The following is a 26,524-nucleotide window of genomic DNA, read 5'->3' as shown; positions in this document are numbered from 1 at the left end:
CCCTGGCTCGCGCCACCCCGCCGCCAGGTCGCTGTCGTGTGTCGCGACAGGCGGCGGCCCGGCCGGCAAGGGCGTGCTGCGGAGCGGGGCAGGGCCTGCGGTGGGAAGGGGCGGGCCCGCGGCCGCTGAGGAGAGGGGAGCGCGGCCGGGAGGCGCCGGGACGGGGCCGCAGCGGGTGAGTGAGGGCTGGGGGGTGAGGGGGGGGCGGGTTGGGTGCTGGATCTGGCCTAATTCACACCAAAAAGTGCCCTCGTGGCGAGGCCTGGCGCGCGGGGAGGTGCAGCCCTACGGAGATGCGAGGCACCTTCTGCGTGTTCTCGCCTCATCGCTTGCTCCCAGCCGGGGAGAGGGGCATACAACTTGCCTTTTCGGTTCCTCCTCAGCAAATCTTGGTTTTCATGGGGATATGTTAAACTTTGCCTAAAGGTTTTGTAGGGTTTCTCCATAGAAAGCTTTGAAAATCCAAGGAAAGTGCATCCAAGGAACACGCTGGGTCAAGCTTCTAGCCCCCAAGGCAGCGTTTCCCTGTTGCTTTCTGAGGCTTCTGCATCTTCATGCACACGTTTGATGCGCTGAGCAGCGAAATACTAAGTTTCAGCCTCACTTTATGAAGCAGAAGTGAATGTGCAATGAAAGGCCACACAAAGGATGGGGAGCTGGGGTTAAAACCTGAATTATCTTCTTCATAACTCAGTTCTTTATCCCAAACTTCCCATCTAATTGTCCTAATTTGTCTGCTCTGAAAAGTGTGCGTGATCCAGATGTTTTCAATATGTAATAAGCGACATTTTATTTTACTTCTTTCTACGTTATTTCATGTGGGGGTATGTTATAATAGTGTATTTCTTTCTACATTTTATGATGCATACTTGCTCTGCATTTTTTCAGTTGTTTGGGAGCAGCTTTTTGCCACTGATAGCATTTCCAAAATTTCCTCTGTAGCCATTGCTGCCTGTCCAAGATAGGCAGTGTATGCTTTGGGTATGGACCTTGGCTATTCTGTGCATGACTCCAGAGCACTTTGCTCCTATCCATGAGCAGTAAATAACAATAATTAACATTAGCAACTGTACTTTCTGAATATACAAATGGTCTACTCTTTTAGCTTCAGAGATCTTCTGACTTTTAAAGATACCTCTGCAGTGTTTCTAAAATGCTGAAAAGGCCCTTAAACCAGCTGCATTTGGGATTTTGATGCCTCTAACGTTGCCATTTGCCTTTGCTTTAAATAGAGGTGAATTTGGGGTCACATCAACATCATATACAGTAGCTGGACTTATCACCTCATTATATTATACTTAGTAGATATCTCAAGCAAGAAAGGAGCGGTGTTGTATAACGACTTATTGCCACTTAAGCAATACTTACTGAAAGTGCTGCAAATAGTCTGTGGCTGTGAGAGGAGGCTAATACTTATCGTATTCTGTTTGGTGATTAATTGCTTCCTCTGCATTTTTTCTAGCTCTGTGCTCATGTGTTTTCCTTGGAAGTAAATCATGTATGTGAGGTCTTCCAAAAAAAGTTGCAGTCTACACAGGTAGAAAAATTGTAAGGAAATCATAAAAAGCAATTAACTCTGCATTTTAAAGGTTATGGAATGATTGCCAACACTTCTTATTCCTGATAATAATTCCAGGTACCAAAAACCTGAGAGGAAAGGGTGATTACTGGCCTTGAGCTACAGGGATAGTTATTCTTTAATTACAAATTGAAGGCATAGTGAATTGCATTGAAAAGTCACAGCTCACTATTACTACCCACTGTAATTCACTTCCCCCTTCCTACTCAGCTGAAATAACCTGTATCTGTTTGGAATGTTATATAAAATATTTTCCTTCTTGTCATCCCTTATTTTTAAAGAAGTGTGCAAACTTGGTTTTGTTTCTTTTCAGCATTCAGTATGGCGTCTCCAACTCTGCTTATGCGTGTGGTTGCCTCTGCATATTCCGTTGCGGAAAAAGCTGCGACAATTGTTAGAAATGTAATGGCTACAGGAGACCTGGGGATAGTGGAGAAGGTATTTCTTTTACTTTGTTCCAGTTCCACTTCTTTTATCAAGATACAGGTCAAGCTGGTATTTTTGAAGATCAGAACTGGGAAAGGCAATGCAGTTGATTCAAGTTGCTTGACCTCACCTCTTTGATACAAAAACCGTTGTTAAAGGATTAAAAGAGCATTGGAGTAGAAGTATATTTTGATTGGTATTTCTGAAGGATGTTATGATGGTTAAAAGGAACACATTTTTTCCTGACACTTTGCACAAAACACAAGGTTTGGATAGCAAATCCAAATTTCAAATCAGTGTTCATACTAATGCATCTTTCCCATTAATTTCCACATGTGTGTTCTAACATCTGTAATGCAACATATGTTACTGGTCCTTGTGAATTTTGTGTTAGGACAAGCCAATCTCTTTTTCTTAAGGAAAAAAAAAAACACAAAAAACTTAGCATTTATTGTAAATCATGCTTTTCAAAGTTAGTTTGGCACTTCAAAATTAATTGTAAATAGGAAATAGACCTGAAATTACAATAATCTGTGTGAAGTTCTTAATTTGCTGTAAGTTAGTATGCTGCATAAACCAGGATCTGGGTTATGACTACAGTACTGGAAGTGGTGGAATTAATTTTTAAGGTTAATTCTAGCTTTATGGGTAGGTTACAGTGTTGTGGTCTGCATTAAATATTTATTTATTTTATGGAATCATAGAATGGTTTTGGTTGGAAGGGACCTTAAAGATCATCTAGTTCCAACCCCTCTGCCATGGGCAGGGATGCCTGCCAGTAGATCAGGTTGGTTGCCCAAAGCCCCACCCAGCCTGACCTTGAACACTACCAGGGTTCGGGCATTGCTAGCTCCTCTGGGCTATCTGTTCCAGTTCCTCACCACCCTCTGAGTAAAGATTTTCTTCCTTATACCTAGTCTAAACTTACCCTCTTTTAGTATTTAGCTTGTATTTATGCTTGGGGTTGCCCCAGCCCAGATGCAGGACCTTTCACTTGGCCATGTTGAACTTCATGAGGTTCACACAGGTGCGTCTCTTTAGCCTGTCAAGGTCTCTCTGGATGCTTCCCTCAAGCGTGTTGACTGTACCACTCAGCTTGGCGTCATCAGCAAGCTTGCTGAGGGTGCACTCGATCCCGCTGTCCATGTCCTCAACAAAGATGTCCCAGGGTCTTCCTATTTTCCCTTTTTAAGAATGGGGTTGTGTCAGTGGGAACTCCAGCAGACTGCCACGACTACTCAGATGGGATGGACGGTGGCTTAGTAACTACATCCACCAGTTCCCCCAGGACCTGCATCTCATCAGGTCCCAAGGACTTGCGCGCCTTTAGGTGTGTTAGTTGATCTCAAACTCGATCTTCTATACCGGGCAGTTCATCATTCTCCCAGTCCTTACCTTTTAATTCTGTGACTTGGGTGGTGTGGCTTGAGTACTTTCTGTGAAGACTGAGGCAAAAATGTCGTTCAGTACTTCAGCCTTCTTCATATGCTGAGTAACCAGGTCTCCCGTTTCTTTCTGGAGAGGGCACACATTTCCTAGTTTTCCTTTCACCACTGACATTCTTACAGAAGCTCTTCTTGTTACTTTTGATGTCCCTGACCAAATTTAACTCTATCAGTGCTTTAGCTTTCCTAACCTGATTCCTGGTTGCTTGGACAATTTCTCTGTATTTCTCCCAAGCTACCTGTCCTTGCTTCCACCCTCTGTAGGCTTTCTCTTTGTATTTCAGTTTGGCCTGGATCTCCTTGTTCTTCCGTGCAGGTCCCCTGGCATTTTTGCCTGACTTCCTCTTTGTTGGGATGCGTTGCTCCAGAGCTCGAAAGAGGTGATCCTTGAATGTTAACCAGCATTTTTGGTCCCCTCTTCCCTCCAGGGCTTTGTCCTACAGTACTCTACCAAGCAGATCCTTGAAGAGGCCAAGGACTGCTCCTGGAGTCCACGAGCTTGCTGTGTGCCCTCCTCACTGCCCTTAAGACCTTGAACTCCACCATTTCATGGTTGTTGCCGACAAGTCTGCCCTTGAGCTTCACATTCCCCACCAGCCCCTCCTTATTAGTGAGAACAAGGTCCAGCATAGCACCTCTCCTTTTTGACTCCACTTGGAGAAGGAAGTTAGCATCAATGCATTCCAGGAACCTGCCCTGGTCTTTACATTGAAGCCGTTGCTGATATTTATGTTTTTCTAGAAGTAAGCACTTTCAGCCAGTTGTACAGAGAAGACCGACCCTTTATGACTTTTATTGTCAGATCAGAGAGTAGATGCAAAAAAGTAAGCTTTCTTTTTACTTCTTCCCATTTGATCAGTTATACTCACTAGTGAGAAAATATTTGCATTTTTTTCCTTTTTTTCCCCATTTTTTTTCTGAGCATTTAAAATCAGGTGTATGGGGAGAGAGGATTTAGAAAACCTGGAAGGTAATGATCTAATTTCAAAAGAACTTAGATGTATAACAGTGTTCTCTGAAACAAATACGGTATGCTTTCTAACATAACCTGCTTTTTTAGGTTCTTGGAAAATCTTGTAGTGCAGTTGCATTAGTAAGCCCTAAAATACTTCTGTTCAGAGATTAAAAGGAACCATTATCTGTAGTTAGATTAACTGGTTAACTTTAAATGCATAAACAGATTTCATTAAGCTTACTTTTTTTTTCTTTCTTTTTTTTATTTATTGAGAGTCCACATATGTTAAGGTAATTTTACCTAAAAATAATTGTTTGGTTTCATCAGCTTAGTTTTTTGTTGTGTTTTTTTTTTTTTTTTTAATGCAGGAAGTTTAATATTATTTCCCAGTAAATCAGAGATGCATTGCTTAATCATCATCTAAAACAATAAAACCAACAAACAAGCAATTTTGAACTCTGATCAAGTGAATAATTGTAAGTACAGTGTAACAAAAACTGGCAGAAGTAATAGGTGATATAGCTTCTAAATAAGACCACTGATTGTACCTACCTTATTTTTATGAATACTACAAACACACAAAATCAGGTTGAAAACAGTGACCAACAGGAAAGGTTCCTGTCTTAGGAGCTAGCAATCTCAAAGAATTCCTGCAAGCTTTTTATCAAAGGTGGCTGGGAAAGAAAGAGTGTAAGAGAGAACCTGTATGTGCCTATGCGTTATAGTTGGGAGAGAAGAGAGATGCAAGAGAACGTAAAGTTCTCATCATTTATTCACTTTCTGCAGGCAGGAAACCTCGAGACCAATTCCATCTGGCTTTATTGAAAGCTTTAGAAAAGCTAGGAAGACAGTGTTCCACCTTTTCCCTCACAACAGTGACCTCCCATCCATTTATCACAATGAGGAAAAAAAAGGTCCAAGGACAGTTGAATTTTTAGCTAGCTCTTCCACTCCCTCCCCTGATGTTCAGAGTTTTCTTTTTCCCAGTCAACTCAAAAATCTCCATTTTTATTGCTTCTCTTTGTAGCCCTTCTACTTTTTTTTTTTTTTTTTTGATTAGGAAGACATTTTGTCCTGCTATTCCTTTACTATTGATGACTGTTTTGAAGAACTACAAGTTAGATTAATTGGACCTTTAAATCACCTTTTACTATCATCTCTATCTCGCTTCTCTTTCCGAATTTTCTCTATCTTTCCAGTGTGCCTTAAAATACTTATTTTTACCTGTTAACACCTTAATTTCTGCCTTTGTTCTTCTTATATCTGGGTTTATACTTGTATTAATTTATTCTTTACGTAGTGTAGTATTTGCACAAATACACGTTCAGTATGTTTGCATCCATGAATAAGAATGCAGCATTTACGGCATGTATTGTTCCCATATCATACCAGTGTATCTTAGTTCGGAGGTATACAGGGAAAGAAACTTCTAGTCATTAGCCTGCCTCTCTCAGGACAATAAATATCATTAGGTTAATGATTTGTCAAATTAAAATTCTTTTTCTTCACAAGGTAGATATTCAGGTTGCAATATGAGTCGTTATACTATTTTTGTTTTGAAGCACCTAAGTTTCTATCTGTCCTTTGACAGACTGGAGCCAATGACTTGCAGACCAAAGCTGACCGACTGGTACAAAAGAGCATTTGTGCTTCACTGGCACGGAAGTTTCCCAAGGTGACGATCATAGGAGAAGAAGTAAGTACCTGATTTATTTCTTACTAGCAATTTAGGATGTGGTAACTCACGGTGGAATTTACTTCGGCAAGTTTAAGGAAATACCTCTTTGGAAAAAAGACATAGATACCCATCCCATTTTATCTTTCCATTGCATTAGCTTTGTCAAGTAAGTTGCAAGCCAATCCGTAAGGCAAATTGAGGAGAGTCCAGCACCTTTTAAATTAAAATATAGTAATTATTATTTTTATTTTATTATATTTATTATATTAATATTATAATTACTATAATATAATAAAACCTTTTATTAGGAACTACCCCCTGATGAGGTAGATGAGGAATTAATTGAGGATGGACACTGTGAAGAAATACTGAAGAAAACTTGTCCTGCTCAGTACACTGGAATTAAAGAGGAAGAGGTAATGTTATAAGTTGGCTTTCATATTTTACACTATTCTATTTACTGGTTACTGACTTTAAGAATGCATTGAGAAGAAAGATTATTTTAATGTTGCCAATTTTTCTTTTTGGTCTGAAAACTGAAATATAGTCTCGAGAATCACACCTCTGGAGTGGTGGATATCCCATTGTGCAACAAAGGGAAACGGAAATTTGATTCTTACAACTTGTGATTCAAATTTATTTGAACCAGATTGACTTTGGACATGAGAAAGTAATGTCATTTCCATGTTCAATTTAAATATTGATACCTCTGTTAAGATACTTGCTGACAAGTTCCAATCAGTTTAAGACCTTTTTTTTTGGTAAAATACTAATAATGTAGGCTTCAGTCCTATATCATAATGCTAAAAATTTGAATGTATTTGTTTGCTGTCTTTTGTAAGGAAATAAAATGCACTGAAGTAAAATACATAGTTCATGTGTTTATTACGTGATTTGTATTAGTTTATGCTGTTCCTAAATTTTTATTTTTTTTAACAGCTTGTAATATGGGTTGATCCTTTGGATGGAACCAAAGAGTACACTGAAGGTTGGTTTCTCAGTTCTGCAGATTCAAAAACTTACAGCAATGCAATAAAGTAGCATGTACGTTTATGATAGAAGCTGCATACAATATTGTTTCATAAAGCTGATTTTGTTTCTGTACTCTGTAAGTACTATGGATTTTTTTAATCATTACATTCAGTTCCAACCAGTATTGAATATTCCTGATGGGCTACCAAGTTCCCACCAGTTTTTATTATTTCAAGGAGCAAAGGGCTGCTTTTAATTGCTAGCAGGTTGTCTTAAAAAATTCTTTAGTTAAATAAGCTTACAATTTCTTACATGCTTTGAACTGGAGGATTAAATCTCCTGTACACACAGGAATATGCTCAATTGCATTTACATCATCCTCTTCAAACTATTCAAATGGCCTGCCTTCCTGCTGCATCTTTTAGTTGGTTAACATAAAATCTTTTAGTGAGATTTTTTTTTCCCCATTTTCAGGGAGAGAGATGTAAAACTGTCATCCAGTTGCTGGTTTTGAAAACCATTAAAGAATTTATACTCACAGTTTTAGAAGAATGTCATCATATTCTTATAGCAAATTTTCAGTACCTAAAGGAGGGACTCTTTGTCAGGGAGTGGAGTGACGAAGACAAAGAAGAATGGCTTTAAACTAAAAGGGGGCAGATTTAGATTAGGTATAAGGACTAAATAGTTTTATTCAGAGGGTGGTGAGGCACAGGAAGAGGCTGCCCAGAGAAGCTGTGGATGCCCCATCCCTGGTAGTGTTCAAGGCCAGGCTGAATGGGGCTTTGGGCAACTTGGTCTGGTGAGAGGTGTCCCTGCCCATCCATGGCAGAGGGTTGGAACTGGATGGGCTTTAAGGTCCCTTCCAAACCAGGCCATTCTGTATGCTGCTGTGTAGTTGTACCTTGAAACTTTTCTCATTATGTGTTAATTATAACATAGCTCACACTAGAGAAATTCTTTTTGGAGTGTTTTTTGCAGACCTTGAGGCAAACTGACTAAATCAAACATTTTACACTGGAAAATCCTGATTAGTGTTTGTATTTTTAAGATACCACTTTGCATATCAATTCATGGTTTACTTTTTTTAATGCTTTCTCTTTTTCAGTCATAACTGTATTCATATTATTTCTGTACAGGTCTCCTTGACCATGTAACAGTTCTCATTGGAATTGCTTATGGAGGCAAAGCAATAGCAGGAGTTATTAACCAGCCATATTACAACTATGAGGTATTAAATGCATTGATATATTTGAGAGCATTTGGTGATTTGTAACTGTCGCTTCTATTACATTTCTAGTTAGCACACTTGAAACTAGAATTAAGTAGAGAAATATGCACGTATTAGTTTATCAGTGGAGGGAGGCAGAATATAATGCCTCACCATGATTTCACAGATGAGAAATGGTAAATGAACTTCTGAAGGTTATATGACATCATTGCCATAGAGGGAAAGAGATCTGAGGTGTCCTGATTTTCTGCTCTGGACTCTAGAGTATTTCCTTTTAAGTGCCACCATTTAAATGAATATTCCAGTATTAATATTATATTCCCTAAGATGGAAAGATGTCTCTAGCTACTCTTTTCTATTTGTCCTATAAATACTGACTGTTGTGGTTAACCATCATCTGGACCTGTGTACCTTTTCCATAGGCAGGAGCTAATGCTGCATTGGGCAGGACAATTTGGGGAGTCCTGGGCCTAGGTGCCTTTGGATTTCAGCTCACAGAAGCACCTGCCGGCAAACACATCATTGTTACCACCCGTTCTCACAGCAGTGCCCTGGTAAATGACTGCATCAGTGCTATGAACCCAGACAGCGTCATCAGAGTTGGAGGAGCAGGAAATAAGGTATGAAAACTCCAAATCTTTTGGTTTGATTGGGAGGTGGTACCTTTGGAAGAAGAAGGATAATTATGAAAGAAAACTGTTGTTTACCTGCATGAGTGTACAGGAGTCTTCCTCCTCCTTCCCTGGCATGACTTGTCTTCCTAGCACTCAGTCTGCCATGGGGTAAGGAGTCAAAATTTGGTACAGATACCATTTGTAACAATGGTCATGCTGGACATAGCTGAAGTCTGTCTTTCCCTAGTATTCTGTTACTAGAAGAGAAACTAAAAAGGTAAGAAAAGACCAGGATGACTAATGGGAATGCAGTATAATCATAACTAATCATAACTAGACTTTTCCAGCTGTTCACATTAGATAGTTGGAGAAAAAGCCCTGTAAGAAACACATGTCTAAGGATAAATGTAGGAGCAGTACACAGTAATATGTCCTTTGCAAACCTTCTTTGCAAACGGAATACTCTCCTACCACAGTTTTGAAAGCTTACTTTTGTCATGGCTGTCAAAAAGACCCTTGAATGTCTTTTTTCAAACATGTGCATAGGCCCAAATGTCTCTAAGATAACACAGAGAGAGTTTCCACTTTACTTTTGTAATACTTGCACAAGATAAGGAATCTTGTTTCTGGAACTAAAAGCAGATTTTCACCCTTTAGAATGTTTATCTAACAATCAAAATAGATCCCTTGGGATGGTAATACAGTGTATCTTTCTAAATCTTAATATATATGTATTCTGTAATACATGAAAGGACTGGTACTTATTTTCAATTTACAGAATAAACTGATCTAATCCCAGTTTCCTAGTGTTATTTTTTAACTGTTTCTAAATGCCTAGATTCTTTGCAATGATTACCACTCTGTTTTCATATTAGATCATTCAGCTGATAGAAGGCAAGGCATCTGCTTATGTATATGCCAGTCCTGGATGCAAGAAGTGGGATACATGTGCACCTGAAGCTATTTTACATGCTGTGGGAGGTAAGTTAACAGTATTCAAATTTCTCTCTGAAGTAAGTGAAACTGCATCAGTTTAAAATCATTTATACTTTTCATAGAAAGAAAAGAATTTCAAAACATGCCTTTGGAAAGAAAAATTACATTATGTATATATGTGTGTGTGGTCATGGTTCACTAGGGGCTGAGCCCTCTGAAATCAACAGTAACTCCAAAGGGGCAGCAAATTATGCTCAGGAAAGCATTATGTTGTCTGTTTTACCCTGCACTAATATAGTCAAATAATGAAAAAAACAAATTCCAGAATTTTGAGTATACTATTTTTTGTATTTTCAAAGCATTTTTTCTATTGGCTACTACTATACAGTAAAATCACATTGTCCTACTAACTAGACACAAGAGTTCATTATTGCTAACATGTTGTTGTGTAACATGTGGATATTGCATTCTTTATAACAGCAAAAATAGGCTAAATCATGCGGTTGTTCCTTGGATATACAAACTCCAAAATTGAGTCATTAATGTAATTCAGTAAAATTAGTGGTCTCCAGCCAACATAAGTCACTTCACCGTTCTAGGGAGGAATGGGATAGAGAAGTTCTGAAAAGTTTGACTAACAAGAATTTGAATATAATATTTTCCTGTTGTTTGCATTGATAACCAGTATATGCTAATATTGTTTTTTAATCTCCTGAATTCTGTCAAGCAAATATATGGGCTTCATGACAACATGATTTATTTATCTCCTCTGTAGTCTACAGTATAGTGTTGATAACTGGGAAAGCTTTAAACAGGTTAGCTCAGGCACAAAAAAACAAGCAATCTGGGGCGGCACAGTGCTGTATTTAGCCTCCTAGTTATGCAGGTATCGTGTGGTTAAATTAGCTTGCATTAAAATCTGTGTTGCTCTTGCTAAGGGATTTCTCTAAACTCTTTTAAAACCAGCTGGGGTATTTCTATTTTATGCTGTAGTTTGTGTTATAGATACGCCCTGGCTTTTACCTGAACTGAGAATTTTACTGTCCTTCTTGTCAACTGCCAATGTATTAAATACTCAGGAAGCATTTTAATTTATCCATAGGACAGAGCTGTTGTTTTTTGTTTCCTGAAACATGAGGAATTGAAGTATTGCTGAAAGAAAACACAACTGATTAGTTATTTGGTTTCAGTGAATAAAAAACTGTTGTGCTCAAACAGGGCAAAAACATCGTATTTCACATCTAAAGACAGGCATTTGTACCTCAAAGAATGTCTGGCTTTTGTTTTCTTATTGATTTGTTTTTTTAGTTATATCACTATACTAACAAATTAGATTATCCCTCTCCAACTGCTGTTTGCTGGAATGAAATGTTTTTGTTTTGTTTTCAGGCAAGATAACTGATATCCATGGAAACTCATTTCAGTATAACAAGGAAGTGAAACACATGAATTCAGCTGGGGTCCTTGCCACCTTGAGAAATTATGACTATTATGCCAGTCGTATTCCTAGCACCGTTAAACAATCTCTTGTGCCTTAAAGCAGTAAAGCATCTTCACTCAGCCTGGAAAGCCGAGAAAGTAAGCTTGGAGGAAAAGAAAGAAGAAGAAAACTGAGCTTGAAATTGTTTTACAAAATCTGAACCTAATTCTTACATTAAACAGTTCAATAATTTCAAAATTACCTGCAGACCGTCTACATAAAATGTTGGATCAGATTGTTTTGCTGTGTTTAGCAGATAACACAATAATGACATTTCTTCAATAGTTGTTTTCCCTGCTCTTTGGAAGTAGAGTGTTCATTCTTCATGTGATATGACTGTGGTAAACTACTGCTAACTGTAACAGTGCAATCCAAAAATCATCTTCAAATTCAGGGCACAAAATCACGTTAAGTCATTTAACAAATTTCGTTTAATGTTTTTTGTTGTATGTACTCAACAAGAGTTTATTGTGTTAAATGCAAATGGAGTAAGAATTTGTCTGGATGGATTAACTCATTATTATAAAGTTGATTGTTTTGATTCTTAGAAGTGAAATGTGTTCTTTATAGGCAGGGGCATTTGTATTTCTGGATGGAATGAAGCTGTTTTGTTTTTTGTTTGGATTCCCTTAAAAATGTTGACCAGGATCTGTTTTCTATACAGGCAACTCCTGAGGTAATTTATTTCCTGCAGGACTTCTGTCATATATATGTAGCAGTAATTAATGTAATCCTTTACAATGATGCTGTGGTCCTTTCTATCTAGCCAAACTAGGGTATTTTAAGTTAGTTCTATATGCTTCATAATTCCAAAACAGTTAAGCTGTTTAAAAGCTATTTTTGCATTCATTGAACTCAACCAGCCAATAGTAACCATTTCATCTGGCTGTTTTATGATCATACATTTTATTTTGCTTACCAAATATTTTAAGATTCTCTTTGGTGTTTAATGCCTGCTCTCACTTTATGAAAGACTGTATCTTTCAGTTCAAGGTATGTACCAACCAAGTTAAAGTTGTGTACAGAATAGACACACGATTACAACTGTGAGGTATTAAATGCACTGATATATTTGAGAGCATTGTGAAATTTGTAACTCACTTCTATGACATTTCTAGTTAGCATGCTTGAAACTAGAAAGTGTGTGCTGGAGGTAATGTTGTGTGGGGAAGGAATTCCCAGCTTCCCTCTGATTCCTCTGGCAGGGTCTATGCCTCCTCAATCCTGGAGAGTTATAAGCATCTTTACTGGGGGTCCTAGGTTACTCTCTCATATGTGTGGACCACAGAAATCTGATTTTTTTTTGTGTCTAAATTGAGAGCAAAAGTTCCAGGTGCCTTTCTAAGAGCAAATGAACTTGACACTACCATGTTCCCCTCTAATGGAGTGCAGGTTAAAAGACAGGAGAGCAGGGGTCAAGACGACCTAAAATGAACTTAAAAACTGAAAGACTGTTTCAGTCAGCCTTCCCCCATAGGTGTGAGGGCTAAAGAAGCAGCATTGAATTGTCCAGCCTACTTGAATGCAGAAGAGAACAGGAAGAAGGAAGTTAGGTATCATCAGCTAAAATTGGCGACCTTAGTTAATACAGATGAAGTCTCTTTAAGAAGAGTGAAGGCTCTGGAGTATCTTGACTCAGTGGGACACTTTTGTTTTCTCCAGATTTTATGATGTAAGCCCTTCACCCTCAAATCAAGGAGTCTTTGGGCCCCCCTTCCCCTAAAAACGCGACACATACTGAGTGGTTGCCAGTTTCAACAGACTATATGCAGTTGTTCTTTTCTGTTTGTTCTCTGTGCACAGAGAAGTGACATCTGCTGAGTTCTAAGGCTTGTGGTGCTAGGGAGGGTGTCTGAATTTGTCTGCTTACTTTCTTAAAGCCTGAATAGCAAAGTTCTTCCAGCATGGTTTGTTTCCTTTAATCTTGCCTGACACTAGCAAAGTAGCTTGCAAGTTGCACTGAACCCTTGCACTATGTCCTCCTTGCCCACAGGATTAAGTCCTCTTAATAACCACACTCTGCGTCCACTCAGTCTTTAAGCTATCACAGAACTTAAAGATACAAATGCTCTGTTTTCCATACAAATTTCCATAAAAATTTCCAAATACAGTTTTTGATAGTGTTCATGTTATACAAATTTATTCCTACTGTCATCAAACAACATACTTAAGTCTGACCTTTCTAACTGCAACTAGAGTCCTTGGATTTGATGTTTTCCTCTCATTGGTAGTACCAACATGACTTCAGTGAAGCAACTCCAGGCTTTTCCAGATTGTTCTTAAAGCTAACTGGCTTAAAGCTAGCTGTATTTCCAGCAAGCAGGAATATCTTAACATCAAAAGATATGAACGAGGCAGCTATTGCTGAAGGGTTCCCAGTCTCTCTATGTGCAAACATGGAAAAGGAACAGGGGAAGCTCTTTCCTTTGTGAGGACAGCTTATCCCTATAACATTTACTGATAAATTAGCAAGAATATCACTTACCTCACCCTATCATCATCAGCCAGTCCATAATGCTATCATTACACTGGATTAAAGCTGCATATGGAAGAACAACACATGCTTCTAATCCTTTCATCTAGAGCCTATCTTTCTTCTCCTTCCACAAGTGCACGACTACTAAGAGCGCACAAGACAGATTCAGCCTGCTTTAATTAGAGCCTTCATCATATTTTGGCTTCTCATAACTTGAGTCACTCCATATACTGAATGCGATTGAGGTTTGCTACCTAGTAAGTACAGACTAATTTTCACTCAGTTCTACATAATTCTCTCCAGGATTCCTGGATATGCATGCTTTAGAATTCACATCAAAATTGGCATACGAATTTGCAAAACACTTTAAAATGTAGAATGACTTAAAGCCTGCTTTCGTGTGTCTTTCCTTGAAATAGTCACCAAAATACAAGTACAGAGCTTAGTAATACTCACTTGTGTCTCTATATCTTTATTTTCAACTGACATCTGATGTATGTTTGGAGATTTCCTCTGCATAAGCCCCTTTCTAATTTGTCTGTAACTGATCTCTGCTCATCTGCTGTTGCTTGACTGGAAGGAGAGCGTACACCAGCTCCTATCCAAGATATAAACATAATTCTGCATGGAGCCATTTCCCATGCTTATGGAAACTAAAATGCCTTCTAATGGGGGTAGATACAGAGAAAACGAGATGAAACTACACAGGGACCAGGGGCACCAGCTGGTGTAGCGGGTGCTGTCATGCTCGCTGCCTGCTGCCCAGGACAGCTCTGGCCCACTGATCAAGCATTTCACCATTTCTCTGCGAGCAAATTAGATGCTGGCATATCAGCTATAAAATAGAGCAGGAAAAAAAAGCACCATGACAGTGCATTGTCCTTGCACCAATGTGAACTTGGGGCTGCCCCTGCCAGAAGCTGCGAGAGCGGTGTTTCTGTAACCCATCGCAAGGCCGGTCAGACCCACTGCGGGGTCGGCGTGTTTGTGAGGAAGGGAATGCACAACAGGTCGAGAAAAGAGGCAAACCGGTGCGCTGTGCCTTTGCTGTTTGGGGGTTCAGGTTGGCAATGAGGAGACATTTCTCCTTAGAAAGAGCAGTCAGGCGTTGGGACGGGTTGCCCAGGTGGTTGCCCGGTGGTGGAGTCACCGTCCCTGGGGGTGTTCAAGGAAAGGTTGGACGTGGTGCTTGGGGACATGGTTTAGTGGGTGACACTGGTAGAAAGGGGATGGTTGGACCAGATGATCTCTTCCAACCCTAAGCATCCCGTGAGGACGCCCTCACCCCGCTCCAACCCCCTTCCTGGCCGGCCGCGGCCACCCCCGGGGCAGCCCCCAGGACGTGACGCGAGTCCCCGCCCCGCCGAGCTGGCGCCGCCGCCGCCCCGCCCCGGTGCCGCGCAGGATGGCGGCGCTCAGCCTGACGGTGGCGGCGGGCAGCGCCCCGCTCGGTAAGCGCGGCCGGCACCCCGGGGCCCGGGACCCCCTCGTTCCCCCTCCGTCCCCTTCCTTCCATCCCCCCGGACCCTCCTTGCTCCTTCCCCATCCCCCGGGGGCTCTCGGGACCCCGCTCCCCGCCCGCTCCCGTCCTGCCGCGTGGCCGCCGCCTTGCATCATGCGGCCCTCGGCAGCTCGGCGGCCATCCGGGCGGCTCCAGGGCCGCGGGCAGCCCCCCGGAGGGCCGGGTCGGGGCGGCCTCAGCCCCGCAGCTCCCCGCAGGGCCTGCCTCGGCCCCGCAGCGTGACTCGTGCCAGGCTGCTGCCCCGCTCTGCCCCCGGACCGGGCTCCCGCGGCAGAGCGGCGCTGCAGGTCTCGCCCTCTCCGGTCTGTCCGTCTTTTATTTGCCTTTAAAACCCGAGAGCCGTCTTCGCAGCCTTCCCTGCTGTCGGGAGGATGATGCCTTTCACGCTCGTTCCGTGCCATTTCTCCATCTTGCCGCGTTCAGAGTGCGTTTTCTGCCCGCTCTTCGCCGTAGTTTATCGCTTGCTTCCTTGCTGTTACCCCCGGTGCGTTTCAGGCTGGGGTGCAAGCTGCACGGTGCAGCCTCGAGGTGTGGCAGCACCGACGCTTTGGGTAAGGTTGCTCCAGGTTCCTGCTTCTACAGGCTCGATAGAGAAGATGTGACACAACACGAGCGATGCTACCATTAATTTAGGGGAATTGTTTTTTGTTTTTTAATGGCCGGTAAGTGTCACTGGAGATCTACTTGTGAAGATTATAGAATTATGTCAGAAATATTGCAATTTCCCGATGAAACGCTGTGGCAAGCGTATGTGTTAGGAGGACGAGCACACTCATCCTACTTGGTGTTACTCGTCATGGCTGTGCGCTGGGAAGAGTGTAGTAGCTATTAGTGTCACTAGTATTAATTACATAGCCGGGCGTGCACAATGCTCGTCGTTTTCAAAGCACTGCCATGCATTTTATTAAAATACCAAACGTGTCTCGCAAGCACGTTGCATAAGTGTCGTCATCCTGACTTTCACGAATGGATTACTGTTAACGTAAGCTTAATGCCAGAAGGGTTTGCAGCCGAGGTGAGAGCTAGGGGATTCCTAGCTCCGGAGACTTGTGTTTGGGGTGGTGTATTTATAGCTTGCCACATCAGCTGCCTTGGGTGGTCTGTCTGTTCTTGTCAGGGAAGACGAAGTGCGTGGTGCACTGTGCAGACTGTAACAGGTTAGGTGCCTTTCCAGACCTAGCGCATAGCCCTTTGGCTAGTTTCCTTTAAGTAATACGTGTGTATGGAAAGCTTGCTGTCAGGACGTGCTTCTGAGCAGAGCAAAAGAACACCAGCTCCTCTACTAAGGCTCAGCAGGCTGGGTCTGGACCAGAGCCACTCCAGAAATAAGACAGCCAAGTTATCTCGGTGCTCTGTTTGAGCTATTGTATTGTGCTATAGAACATCAAGATCAGAGCAGGTTTGCATCAAACCACTACTTTGAATATGGACAGAGCTGTCTTCAAGTTGATGATATAGCCTAAAAACGTCAATAATTCTTTTATTTCTAGAGGCCATCCTTTACTGTCACTGATGAACTACTCTGAAAACCCTGTATAAGCTTCCTGTATTTGTCATGAATAGAATTCTATTGGTTTTGGATGGCTAATCATTTCATAAACATTAAATCAGGTTAAAAATAGTCTCATCCATGTTCAGAAAGTACTGGTATATTCGATAATTGATCTCTTTTGATGCATTTGTCAGGGCTGTGGTGGTGTAAGTTTCTGTACTGTTAAAGGAAATTAATTTGATCATGCTCTCTTTGCGTTCTGGAGGACAGGACTCATTTTTACAGTACCCTTAGGAAGCAAAATGTATTGCTGCTGACAATTGCTGAGCTCACTGCAGATTATTGTATGCTGGGCATTATCAATTTGAAGCCGTAGGGATTGCCAAGAATAAGAAGTCTCCTGTGTGTGAGATTGAACACTGATTTTTTTTATTTTTTATTTTTTCCCCCCTGAGCAATCTTAATTGAAGGAGCCAGTTCTGGTGCTCTGTCCTATTTGATAAGGAATGTTACTGTATCGTTGTTCCTGTGAAATATATTTTTCCTGAAAAAAAGGTGAGCATGTTTTTCTCTTCCTTTTTAAAGGAGCTCTGCTGACGGTGGAACATGTGAAGAATGATATCAAAATTTCAGTGGAAGAAGGCAAAGAAACCATCCTTCGTGTATCTGAGTAAGTGACTTTGCATCTCTCCTTCTGGCTTTGGGTCAGCAGTTTTTAAAATCACGTGGTTTTAAGACTGGTGGTAACCTTTTCAGGTAGGAGAAAGAAAAGAATCGCTTTATTGATGACTGCATTACTGTTTTCTTTTTGTAGCACAGACAAAACATTTACAATATATCCTAAACTTCCTCTTCATGGAAAGAATGTATCTTATTTGCAGACACTTATGTCTCTTTCAGTCATTTATGTAGTACCTATCACTCTGTTGTTTAAATATTTACCTTTTTGATGTACCACCATTTACGAAAAGAAAGGCCATTTTATACTTCAAAAGAGTGGTATAAATGATTCCTTTGACGTGTACATATGTGATAGAATGAATTTTAAAGGTTTATATGACATTGCTTTGGTCTCACTCCTGCACGTAAGCAAATGATGTTATCTCAGAAAAGTGCTAACTAACTGTGCCATGCTATCCATTGTATCCATCTGCATCCTGTTGAAATACTTTTATAATTTTTTGTAGAAATCTATTGTCTGTCCTTTTAAAAGTTATCTGTCATTGCAATAAGTACTTTCAAGTTTGGTATGTGAGGGTGTTTTATATGATCTGTACAGAATTCTGATGCATATCAGAAATGCAGGCTAATTTTGTAAGTTTTGGGAAGCTGCATTGTAATCTTGGACTCTGTATCATGTAAGGTGTCTGGATATAACAAGAGGTGTCCCAGTATCCTAAAAACCATTGACATATCCATGAAAATCTCTCATATTTGTAAGTAAGGGACAAATTCTGGCCCACGGACATTAAATTCTTAAAATATAACGATACTGTGATGACTTCAGTATCATTTATTTTAACTGTAGTTTTTGAGTACCTGATTGTTGTTTAGAAGAACAGTTGAAGATAATCTTTTATTCACAGACCTGCTCACAAACTCATGTTTTGTGAGCTGTTCCAGTAGAAGATACTGTTAAAATGTTAGACTTGAGCTCAAATGAGAGTTCTTTCCTTAATGTAATTTCTGTTCTTATACATTGTCTGTTGACCTATCTAGCAATGGTATTGAATTTGCAGTGTTGACAGCTACAGCAATGTGGCGGGGACTTAACTGGTACAGCATTAATAATTTTTAGTGCACGTTATGTGGGTTATAGAAAGTAGTAAGAATATAATGGGATACTTTTCAGTTGCCTGAGTGTTTTTTTCTTGAGTAGTCTTAGATTTTGAATTCAAACTCCTTTCTCAGTTTAGATAATGTGTATATGTATGTATATGTGTGTGTATGTATGAGAAGATATACATATACACAAGATATGCTCATACACATTTCTTTAATACATCAGGGTGATCTTGGAATATTATAAATTTATATAATGAGCTATGAAATAATCTGTTCCTCTATTCTATTAAATAATTTTATACTAATTTGCCTTCCTTCCACTGCTTTGCAAAACCACTCATTTTAGCTCTTATGGAAATGGTCAGAAACGTAAAGCAAAAGAACTCCTTTAGCTCTTTGGTCCCAGGCAAAAAAGGTCTAAATTCACAGTTCCATTGCATGGATTTTTTTGTGCATTAGTATCATCTCATTCCTGGCATTGGATTATGTTTCAGAAGTTATTCCAAACCTCAGAATTGCATTAATTTTTTCTTGCTCGGTTGTACCATCATTTTGAAAAAAATTGATTCTCTATTTAAAGTCAGTTAAAAGTGTATCTGTAACTTCAGAAGCATCAGCTGAATGCATACCTCAACTAATGCTTCTGGTAAATGGATTTCATGGCATCAATTCTGCTGAAGCTATCTTATTTTGGCATGACTTTAAATTCACTTGGGATATTACAGACTTTGATTTTTTTTTTTTTTTTTGTGGGGGGACCATTAGTTGAAAAGGCTTGACCTGAACAAGACAATATTTTAATTGCTTTTTTTTTGGCCTAGGTAATAATTTAAAGTGCATTTAAAATCTAAATCTCAGCTAACTAGCTGAAATGTGGCTGTCAGCTAGTTGTCTGTAAAGTTTATCACTAACTTGAGGTGCTTAGTAGTATTTTAAAGGTTGTTTTTGAAGCCTGAGTTTCAAAATTTCGTGTGGCAATAGCTGTCAAACAAACCATTCTGCTAAGCATTGATTGCTTTCTGGAGTGTTCTGGTATACCTGCATCTATCAGGTAACAAACTGCAGTCCAGCTTTTCTGTTTTGTGTCATGAGCATGTACATGCTTCAGAGTAATGTTACTATTATGCTGGTATTTCTGACCTCTGCACAGAACCATTCTGTAGTGCATTTTAGAAATTAACTGAAATAATAATTTGGTAAACTATGTGAGTCTGTGGAGGTCAGTATTATCTGGAGAACTGATGGTTGTGGTGCTTATTTCTTCCAAAGCTTTTCAGTAAATGTTAATAAAAATATTCACTTTTATGTTAGGCTATTTTGAAGCTAGGTTTCTGACAATATGCAGGTTTTAAATGCTATATATAGGATGGAGAAAGGAGATTAAAACACAGGAAGAAGTATGCTCTTCAGAGAGCCATTGGCCTCCAGATCTCTGAAGAATTTTCAATAGCAGAATGGGGAAAGCAAGTCTGGGGAACAGAACAGGGAACAGCCAAGTCTGTTCAACAGAGGATGGTCTCTATGTAGTATGAATTGAGCGAAGTAAATGAACAGTTTTATTTTTTTCCCCTCTTCTGACTAGCCCTTAGAACCGGGGTGGAGACTGCTTTATTCCACTGCAGATTCTCTAGGAATCTTCTTCAAAGTCATCCATCATGTCTGAAAAGGAAAGAAAAGAGAATGGAGAAAAGAAAAGAATAAAGTCAATTTAGCTCCTTATATTCTGGAAAATATATAGCTCAAGTTACACATTCTGTCACATGTGAAGAACTTTATTTTCTTCATTTCTCTCTATTTAAACAAAATTGCTTTTTTATTAAGAGATTGTTGTTCCATCTGGTAATGGAAAAGTGAGTATCGATAAGTTCTTCTGCTAGATATTTTTTCTGGTGACTTGGAAATTTCTGTTTCACCCAGAAATTTTGTTGTTCTTTGCCTTACACTTGTTTCAACTATGTGTGTACAGTTGAGATTAATATTATACCTTTATTTTGCCTCTTTCTTTTTTTAGAAATGTATCGTTTACTGATGTGAATTCAATAGCTCGTTACCTGGCTAGAGTTGCTAGTTCTGCTGGCCTGTATGGTTCAAACCTTTTGGAACACACTGAGGTGAGAAAGAATCATGCCTTCCCCCATTATTTGATTGTGATCACTCTTCTTTTTTTTTTTTTTTTTTTTTTTTTTTAAGGGTCTTGAATCTGTTCTGCATTTTATTATTAGGCTGAGTTTCTAATTATGTGGGATGCTGAAGGTTTTTTTGGGGTTATGTGTTTTTGTTTTTTTTTTCTTCAATCTTGCTTCTGCTTAAAAGAGTTATAAACCTGAGCTTTGAAAGGGTTGCCCTTTCCTACCCCTGCAACAGCTACTCTTAACCTGACAATTCACTAACACAGGATACTTGAAGTTTTAAGATGATGTCTGCAGTTTTTTCAGCTCTGTTGCCATTGCTTACTACCATGTAACACCTCTACCATGTTACACTTCAGCGTAACACCAAAGAACACAGTATATGTACATGCTACCTACAGCAGCTACAAATTAGAAAATAATTGTTTAGCGAAGTATGTTATAACTTAAAGTATGTCACCGTGTAAAGTACTTGTGATTTGGTACTAAGTTGGTTTTTGCTGTATATGACAGATAAAATTCTGACCCTGATTTCATTCAGTGCTTGAGATCCAAGTTGGCCCCTTCTGGCTCAGGAATCTTACCACAGTGATGGGATGTTCCCTTATATAAAGTCCTATATTCCATAATGCTTCCCCAGTGGTGCCATGAAGGCACTGAACTTTTTTTCTCTCCCAAAGAGGGACTTCCTGGTCATCCTTCCTTACAGGAATTGTAAAAAGTTGTTATAAATTGTGGATATGGTGTGAAATGAGATGGAATTCTTCCTGACTCTAGCTGAATTTTAAGTTGGTGACTGGAACTAGTAGATGAATTGAAATTTATTTCCTCTGAAACCTGGGGAGGGAACAGAAGGACTTTATTCAACTCTTTTCTACAACCACTTGAAGCTAGTACAAATCGATCTTCATCCTGTATAGCTGGTCTTAAGGGAAGTGTTGTCTTTAGTATATTGCTTGTAAGGCATTAAAAAAGTTATAGTGTGTCTTGTGGCTACTTAAATTTTCTGCTCAAAACCTGTTTTAAAATTAAACCCCACAACCTCTGCAAACACACTTTTAAGATTGGTAATTCTGATAAAATACTTTACACTTCTGCACCTTTAAAATAATGCTGCACTTTGAGAAGTACATCCACAGCTGCATTTGTAGTCAAAATATTTTGGAACATAACTGCAAACAACTGAACTCAATTCTGTAGCAATGTAATTATGTCTGTGCCTGCCACGTAGGCTCAGATATTGGAAAGATTCTTTACACTGTTTATAGAACACTTGAATATGAAACAGGGACAGAGGATTGTAAGAGATGTCTCTTACAGAACTGAAGGATTCAATTTGTGGACGGAGCAATGTATCAACCAAGGACCTGATTCTTATTTTTTTTTGAGTTTATGCAGCAAGATGTATTTCCTTTTATAGGGGAAAAAAAAAAAAAAAAAAAGACTTTTGTGGGAAAGGTGGAAAGGAAATGAGGTGGGGTAGGTATTTGGTTTCTTCAAGCCTAAAAGGAACTGACACAGAGAAGATAGGGACTGAAGGGGAAATGGCATAATTACCCAGCAGCGATACCGGAATGATCAACTAGTGCACAAATGTGGTCCCTAACAGTTGGAGGATTGCCATTATTGTATACTGTATGTGATAAAATAAATGTTTAAGAACTACTATTTATTTTTCCAATGGGAAAAGTTTCAATTAAGTCAGTATAATTTCAGCAGTTTGAATACATCCTGAAGGAAGAAATTGAATTTAATCATTTAGTACAGCTCTGGGTGAATGTTTCAGTATATTTTATTTCAAATGTTCTTTATGCATCTGCTGGATTTAATGTCCAGTATATGTAAGACTAATATTCCAGTTAATATTTTCTGTTCGGCTATTAAGTGTACATTCAGATTTTTGACAAACTTTTCTCATTCCTTTACTAATTTTTAGTATCTCATAATATGTCCCTTAAAACTAGGTTGACCACTGGCTGGAGTTCAGTGCTACAAAGTTATCTACTGCCAGCCAGTTTCTTTCAGCAGTCCAGGAGCTCAACCACTGTCTATCTCTGAGAACCTACTTGGTTGGAAACTCGCTGAGTCTTGCAGACTTGTGTGTTTGGGCTGTCCTAAAAGGTACTGGTATATGTTCTCATTCTCATTGGTTTCCTGTCATAGTATAGCAGGAGTTCACAAATGTATGTATGTATGTTTGATAGTTAGTTTATTTATTTTGTGGTTGCTATTAGCAACTCTTAGCTTTATGCTAGAGTCTATACTGTCGTGCATACTGCTTTGGTCTACACATCACTAGAGATGGGAATAGTATGGACAAGGAACCCTTGGAAGTTTTTTGAACTTGTATATGTAGAAATTCACGATGTATTTATGAATGGCAATACTATTTTTAGCACAAAAACTTGTTTTGTGTTAACTATAATAATGTCGTTATTACCAGCTGCTTCTATAAGACACTTTTCCATGGGCCAAAATGTTGTGTTGCGTATTTGAATTTTGGACTACGAATTAAAATTGTATACACAGACTTTGCAGTTTTGTTACCTTAGCAGACTGCATTTCTTTGGTGATTAATTTGAGTTACTAAAAGATGTATATGTTACAGTTTGAAAAACTCTTCAGAAGATAAAACAAGCTTTGATGATCTGTCTTTATGGATTTGTTTTTTCATATTCTCTCAGATGTATGCCTAAAACTGATAAGTGCCAGTCCATCATTCAGTATGACAAAATTCCTCTTGAAAGTAAAATGCATGTTCAAGGGTAAAGGGTAGCATAATTCAGTAGTTTTTCAAAGTTATAGCTCTTGAGAGAGAACTGAAATGGGTGCATTTCTTTTAGTGAGTCCTTTTAGTGAAGTTGCTCCTTGAATATTAGTGTTGGAATTGAGTCTTCAATAATAAACGGCAGTATTGACACATGCTTCACCCTGCATTTCTGTTTTGAAAATAAAAAGTTACTAATTTTGGAGTGAGTGATACAAAGAGAAGTGCATGCTGTGCAGTCTGCTGCACCTTGTGTTCTGCTGAATCCAAAATGAATGCACTATGTTTTAGGTTTGGAGGGAGTTGGCCTATTTAATATGGTTTAAAATGACTTATGTCCTTGTGGCTAAAAGTCTTTTCAGAAGAAGGAGTAAGTACATTTTAAAAAATCATAATCTTTTACTGGTCTTAAAAACTACTGTTGGTAATCATTCCATTTTGATAATTTAATAGCTTGAAAATTTTGTTTTCTAACAGACAATAACATCTGGCAAGAACAATTACAGAAAAATGAAGCTCCCATCCATGTAAAGCGATGGTACGGCTTTCTTGAGGTACAACAAACTTTTCAGTCTGTAGGAGCCAAGTGGGTTTCCAGTACACCAAAGATCAAAATGGTAAGCTTTACTCAGATCTTCTCAGGACAGTAGCTTTATTTGCATGAATATACTATAAGGAACTTTTTTTTTTTTTAACTTAGAGAATTAAAAGGAATTAGTTACAATGTAAACTATTATTTTGTAAACACATGTTTAAAAACAAACAAACGATTTTGTATTTAGAAGGGCTTGAGTGATGTAGTTCAAAGCTTAAATGGAATAATGTAAAAATGCCACCTCTGAGCCAGCACTGCTCTCTAGCTATATTGTTTCCTTTATCTAACAATGATTTCAAGCATCCTGATAGACCTGCAAAGTCTTTAATTGATAGAACTTGTTAATCAGGTTAAAAACACTGAGATAAACTTAGCTAGCAACTGTTTTCTTCTGTCTAGTAAATTAAACAACTTAGAGGACTCTTCAGTCCTGGATCAAATCTGAAGACAGAGTAACTTGGAACTCCAGAATTAATCTGGTTTTGATGTGCTAAGAGTAATGTGAAAGTTTTGAAGAGATTAATTTGGGGTCCAGTATGACAGTTCTTTGTTGTCTGTTTTGAAAGATGATGTTGGAGCACAGGCACGTATCTGAGGTTTGTTCATCAACTGTGATCTGTAATTATGTTTCCATTATTTTTTAAGGCAACAGAAAAGAAAGCTGATGTTGGGAAGTTTGTTGAACTTCCTGGTGCAGAGATGGGAAAGGTCATCGTAAGGTTTCCTCCTGAAGCAAGCGGGTAAGAGGCATAAATACTCGGAGAAGGGAAAGGTGTATAGGATAGCATCCCTTTAGGAAGCTTTAGACTAAATGTGTAACAGAGGCCTTTGGCCTGGGCATCCAGATTATATGTAGTCCAAGATACAAACAAACCCATGAAGACCAAACAGTGGAGATGTGATGAGCCTCACAGCCAGCCTCTTTGATCTGTTGATCTCATCTATTATATCATCTTAATTGCTGATATCGTTAATGCAGGGGTAGCCAGAAATGACTTAGGAGTATAGTCAGCAGAGATATTATTTACCAAATGTGTCACGTACATAGAACTTTACTCTTATCTATAGATACATAGGAAAGACAATTTAAAAATGCGCAGCCAATTTCATAAACAAAATTTTTGTCAAGCTTTTAATTTTCTGCTTCTTCTAAGAAGTGACTGAGAAGCTGTGAAATTCCTATTACACTTCTTCAGTAAACTGTCTGCTCAGTATCATGTGACTTCTGTGCTTGTGGATCTTACTCTTTTAGTCCAGTATAAACTGTCACTCTATCGTGAGTTATACATGTATATGTGTATAACATAGATGGTTCTCACATTACTTCAGTAGCACTTAATGTTTTAATTCTGGTGTTTTAGTTAAAACTGTTCTTTAGGGGCTTGTATATTTTAAATTTTTGGGAGAGACTTTTTTTATATTTGGTTTAAGTTATCAGTAGCTTACACACAAAAATGGTGGTTTAATTGTATTTTAGAAAATTCCAGTCTTCTGAATGCAATAGGTTCAGATTATCTTGTGGCTACTAAGTATCATCAATAGTCAATTTAAGTTAGTCTGTAAAATTGGAGATAATTCAAGTCCTAATTTTATATTCACGATGACCCTGAAATTTACTGATTTAGATACTTTAAACAGTTAACTAGTAAATTTATGGTAGAAAAAGCATAATCTATTTCCATAAATGTACCGTGTTTTAAAAAATATTCTTTTTTGTTTAACTTATGTATTGCTTTCCATTCATCCTTCTTCCCATACAAAACCAAAAAGTCTAACCAAAATAGTGCTAGTGTGTTTATTTATTTTTCTTTATTTTCAGATATCTGCATATCGGTCATGCCAAAGCTGCCCTGCTAAATCAGCACTACCAAGTTAACTTCAAAGGAAAACTTATTATGAGGTTTGATGACACGAATCCAGAAAAAGAGAAGGAAGACTTTGAAAAGGTATGATAAGAGAACAGGAAAATACATTCACTGTATTGAGCAAATTCAAAGGTAAATGATATACAGATCTGTTGCTGCACATTTTTTTTTTTTGCACTAGATTTTTAGGGCAAAGGTATTACATTTAAGTCTCATGCTTGCAAGAAATTTACATCATCTTTACCTTAAAACTTTATATTTATTATTATACCTTTTATTGGTAGCTTATTTCTTCCCTTTCTCCAATGTGTATTTTACAGTATGTAGATACGCAACTCCTGTAATACTCGTGTCTTCATTATAAATATCACTTAAAGAAACTACTTCTTACAGATTGAATTTTCATCTCCTTTTCTTGTCCTACCTCTTTCTTGAAGTTATCTGTCTGATCTCATATAATCATAGGCTGTGAATCAGTAAGTGCTTGCCTCTTGGTCCTTTCATACATGTCATATTATTTTTATGCATTAGCATTCTAGCACTATCGAGCATTAAAAGACCTCATCTGGCATGAAGA

General features: G+C 38.8%; 2 protein-coding genes across 4 annotated transcripts in view; both read left to right on the top strand.

The window, feature by feature from the left end:
- The first annotated feature begins 26 nt into the window (after positions 1 to 26).
- Positions 27 to 14,165, top strand: BPNT1 (3'(2'), 5'-bisphosphate nucleotidase 1). The gene is made up of 9 exons (XM_082756911.1): positions 27 to 175; positions 1,893 to 2,017; positions 5,997 to 6,101; positions 6,392 to 6,499; positions 7,023 to 7,071; positions 8,195 to 8,286; positions 8,709 to 8,906; positions 9,776 to 9,881; positions 11,226 to 14,165. Exons 2-9 carry the CDS (start codon positions 1,901 to 1,903, stop codon positions 11,372 to 11,374), a joined length of 924 nt encoding a protein of 307 aa, XP_082613037.1. The 5' UTR covers positions 27 to 175; positions 1,893 to 1,900; the 3' UTR covers positions 11,375 to 14,165.
- A 996-nt stretch (positions 14,166 to 15,161) lies between these two features.
- Positions 15,162 to 26,524, top strand: part of EPRS1 (glutamyl-prolyl-tRNA synthetase 1) — a 37,550-nt gene continuing 26,187 nt past the window's right edge. For all 3 annotated transcript variants that reach the window (XM_082757481.1, XM_082757480.1, XM_082757479.1), the window contains exons 1-7: positions 15,162 to 15,243; positions 17,392 to 17,476; positions 20,603 to 20,702; positions 22,685 to 22,841; positions 23,965 to 24,104; positions 24,728 to 24,822; positions 25,902 to 26,028. In XM_082757481.1, the coding sequence (XP_082613607.1) occupies positions 15,198 to 15,243; positions 17,392 to 17,476; positions 20,603 to 20,702; positions 22,685 to 22,841; positions 23,965 to 24,104; positions 24,728 to 24,822; positions 25,902 to 26,028 (750 nt within the window). In that variant the 5' untranslated portion in view covers positions 15,162 to 15,197. The remainder of the gene's footprint in view (positions 15,244 to 17,391; positions 17,477 to 20,602; positions 20,703 to 22,684; positions 22,842 to 23,964; positions 24,105 to 24,727; positions 24,823 to 25,901; positions 26,029 to 26,524) is intronic.

Source organism: Aythya marila (genome assembly GCF_965140915.1).
Source record: "Aythya marila genome assembly, chromosome: 3".
NCBI lineage: Eukaryota > Metazoa > Chordata > Aves > Anseriformes > Anatidae > Aythya > Aythya marila.
The sequence above is the reverse complement of the archived record's forward strand: the minus strand, read 5'-3'. Positions and strand labels throughout refer to the sequence as shown.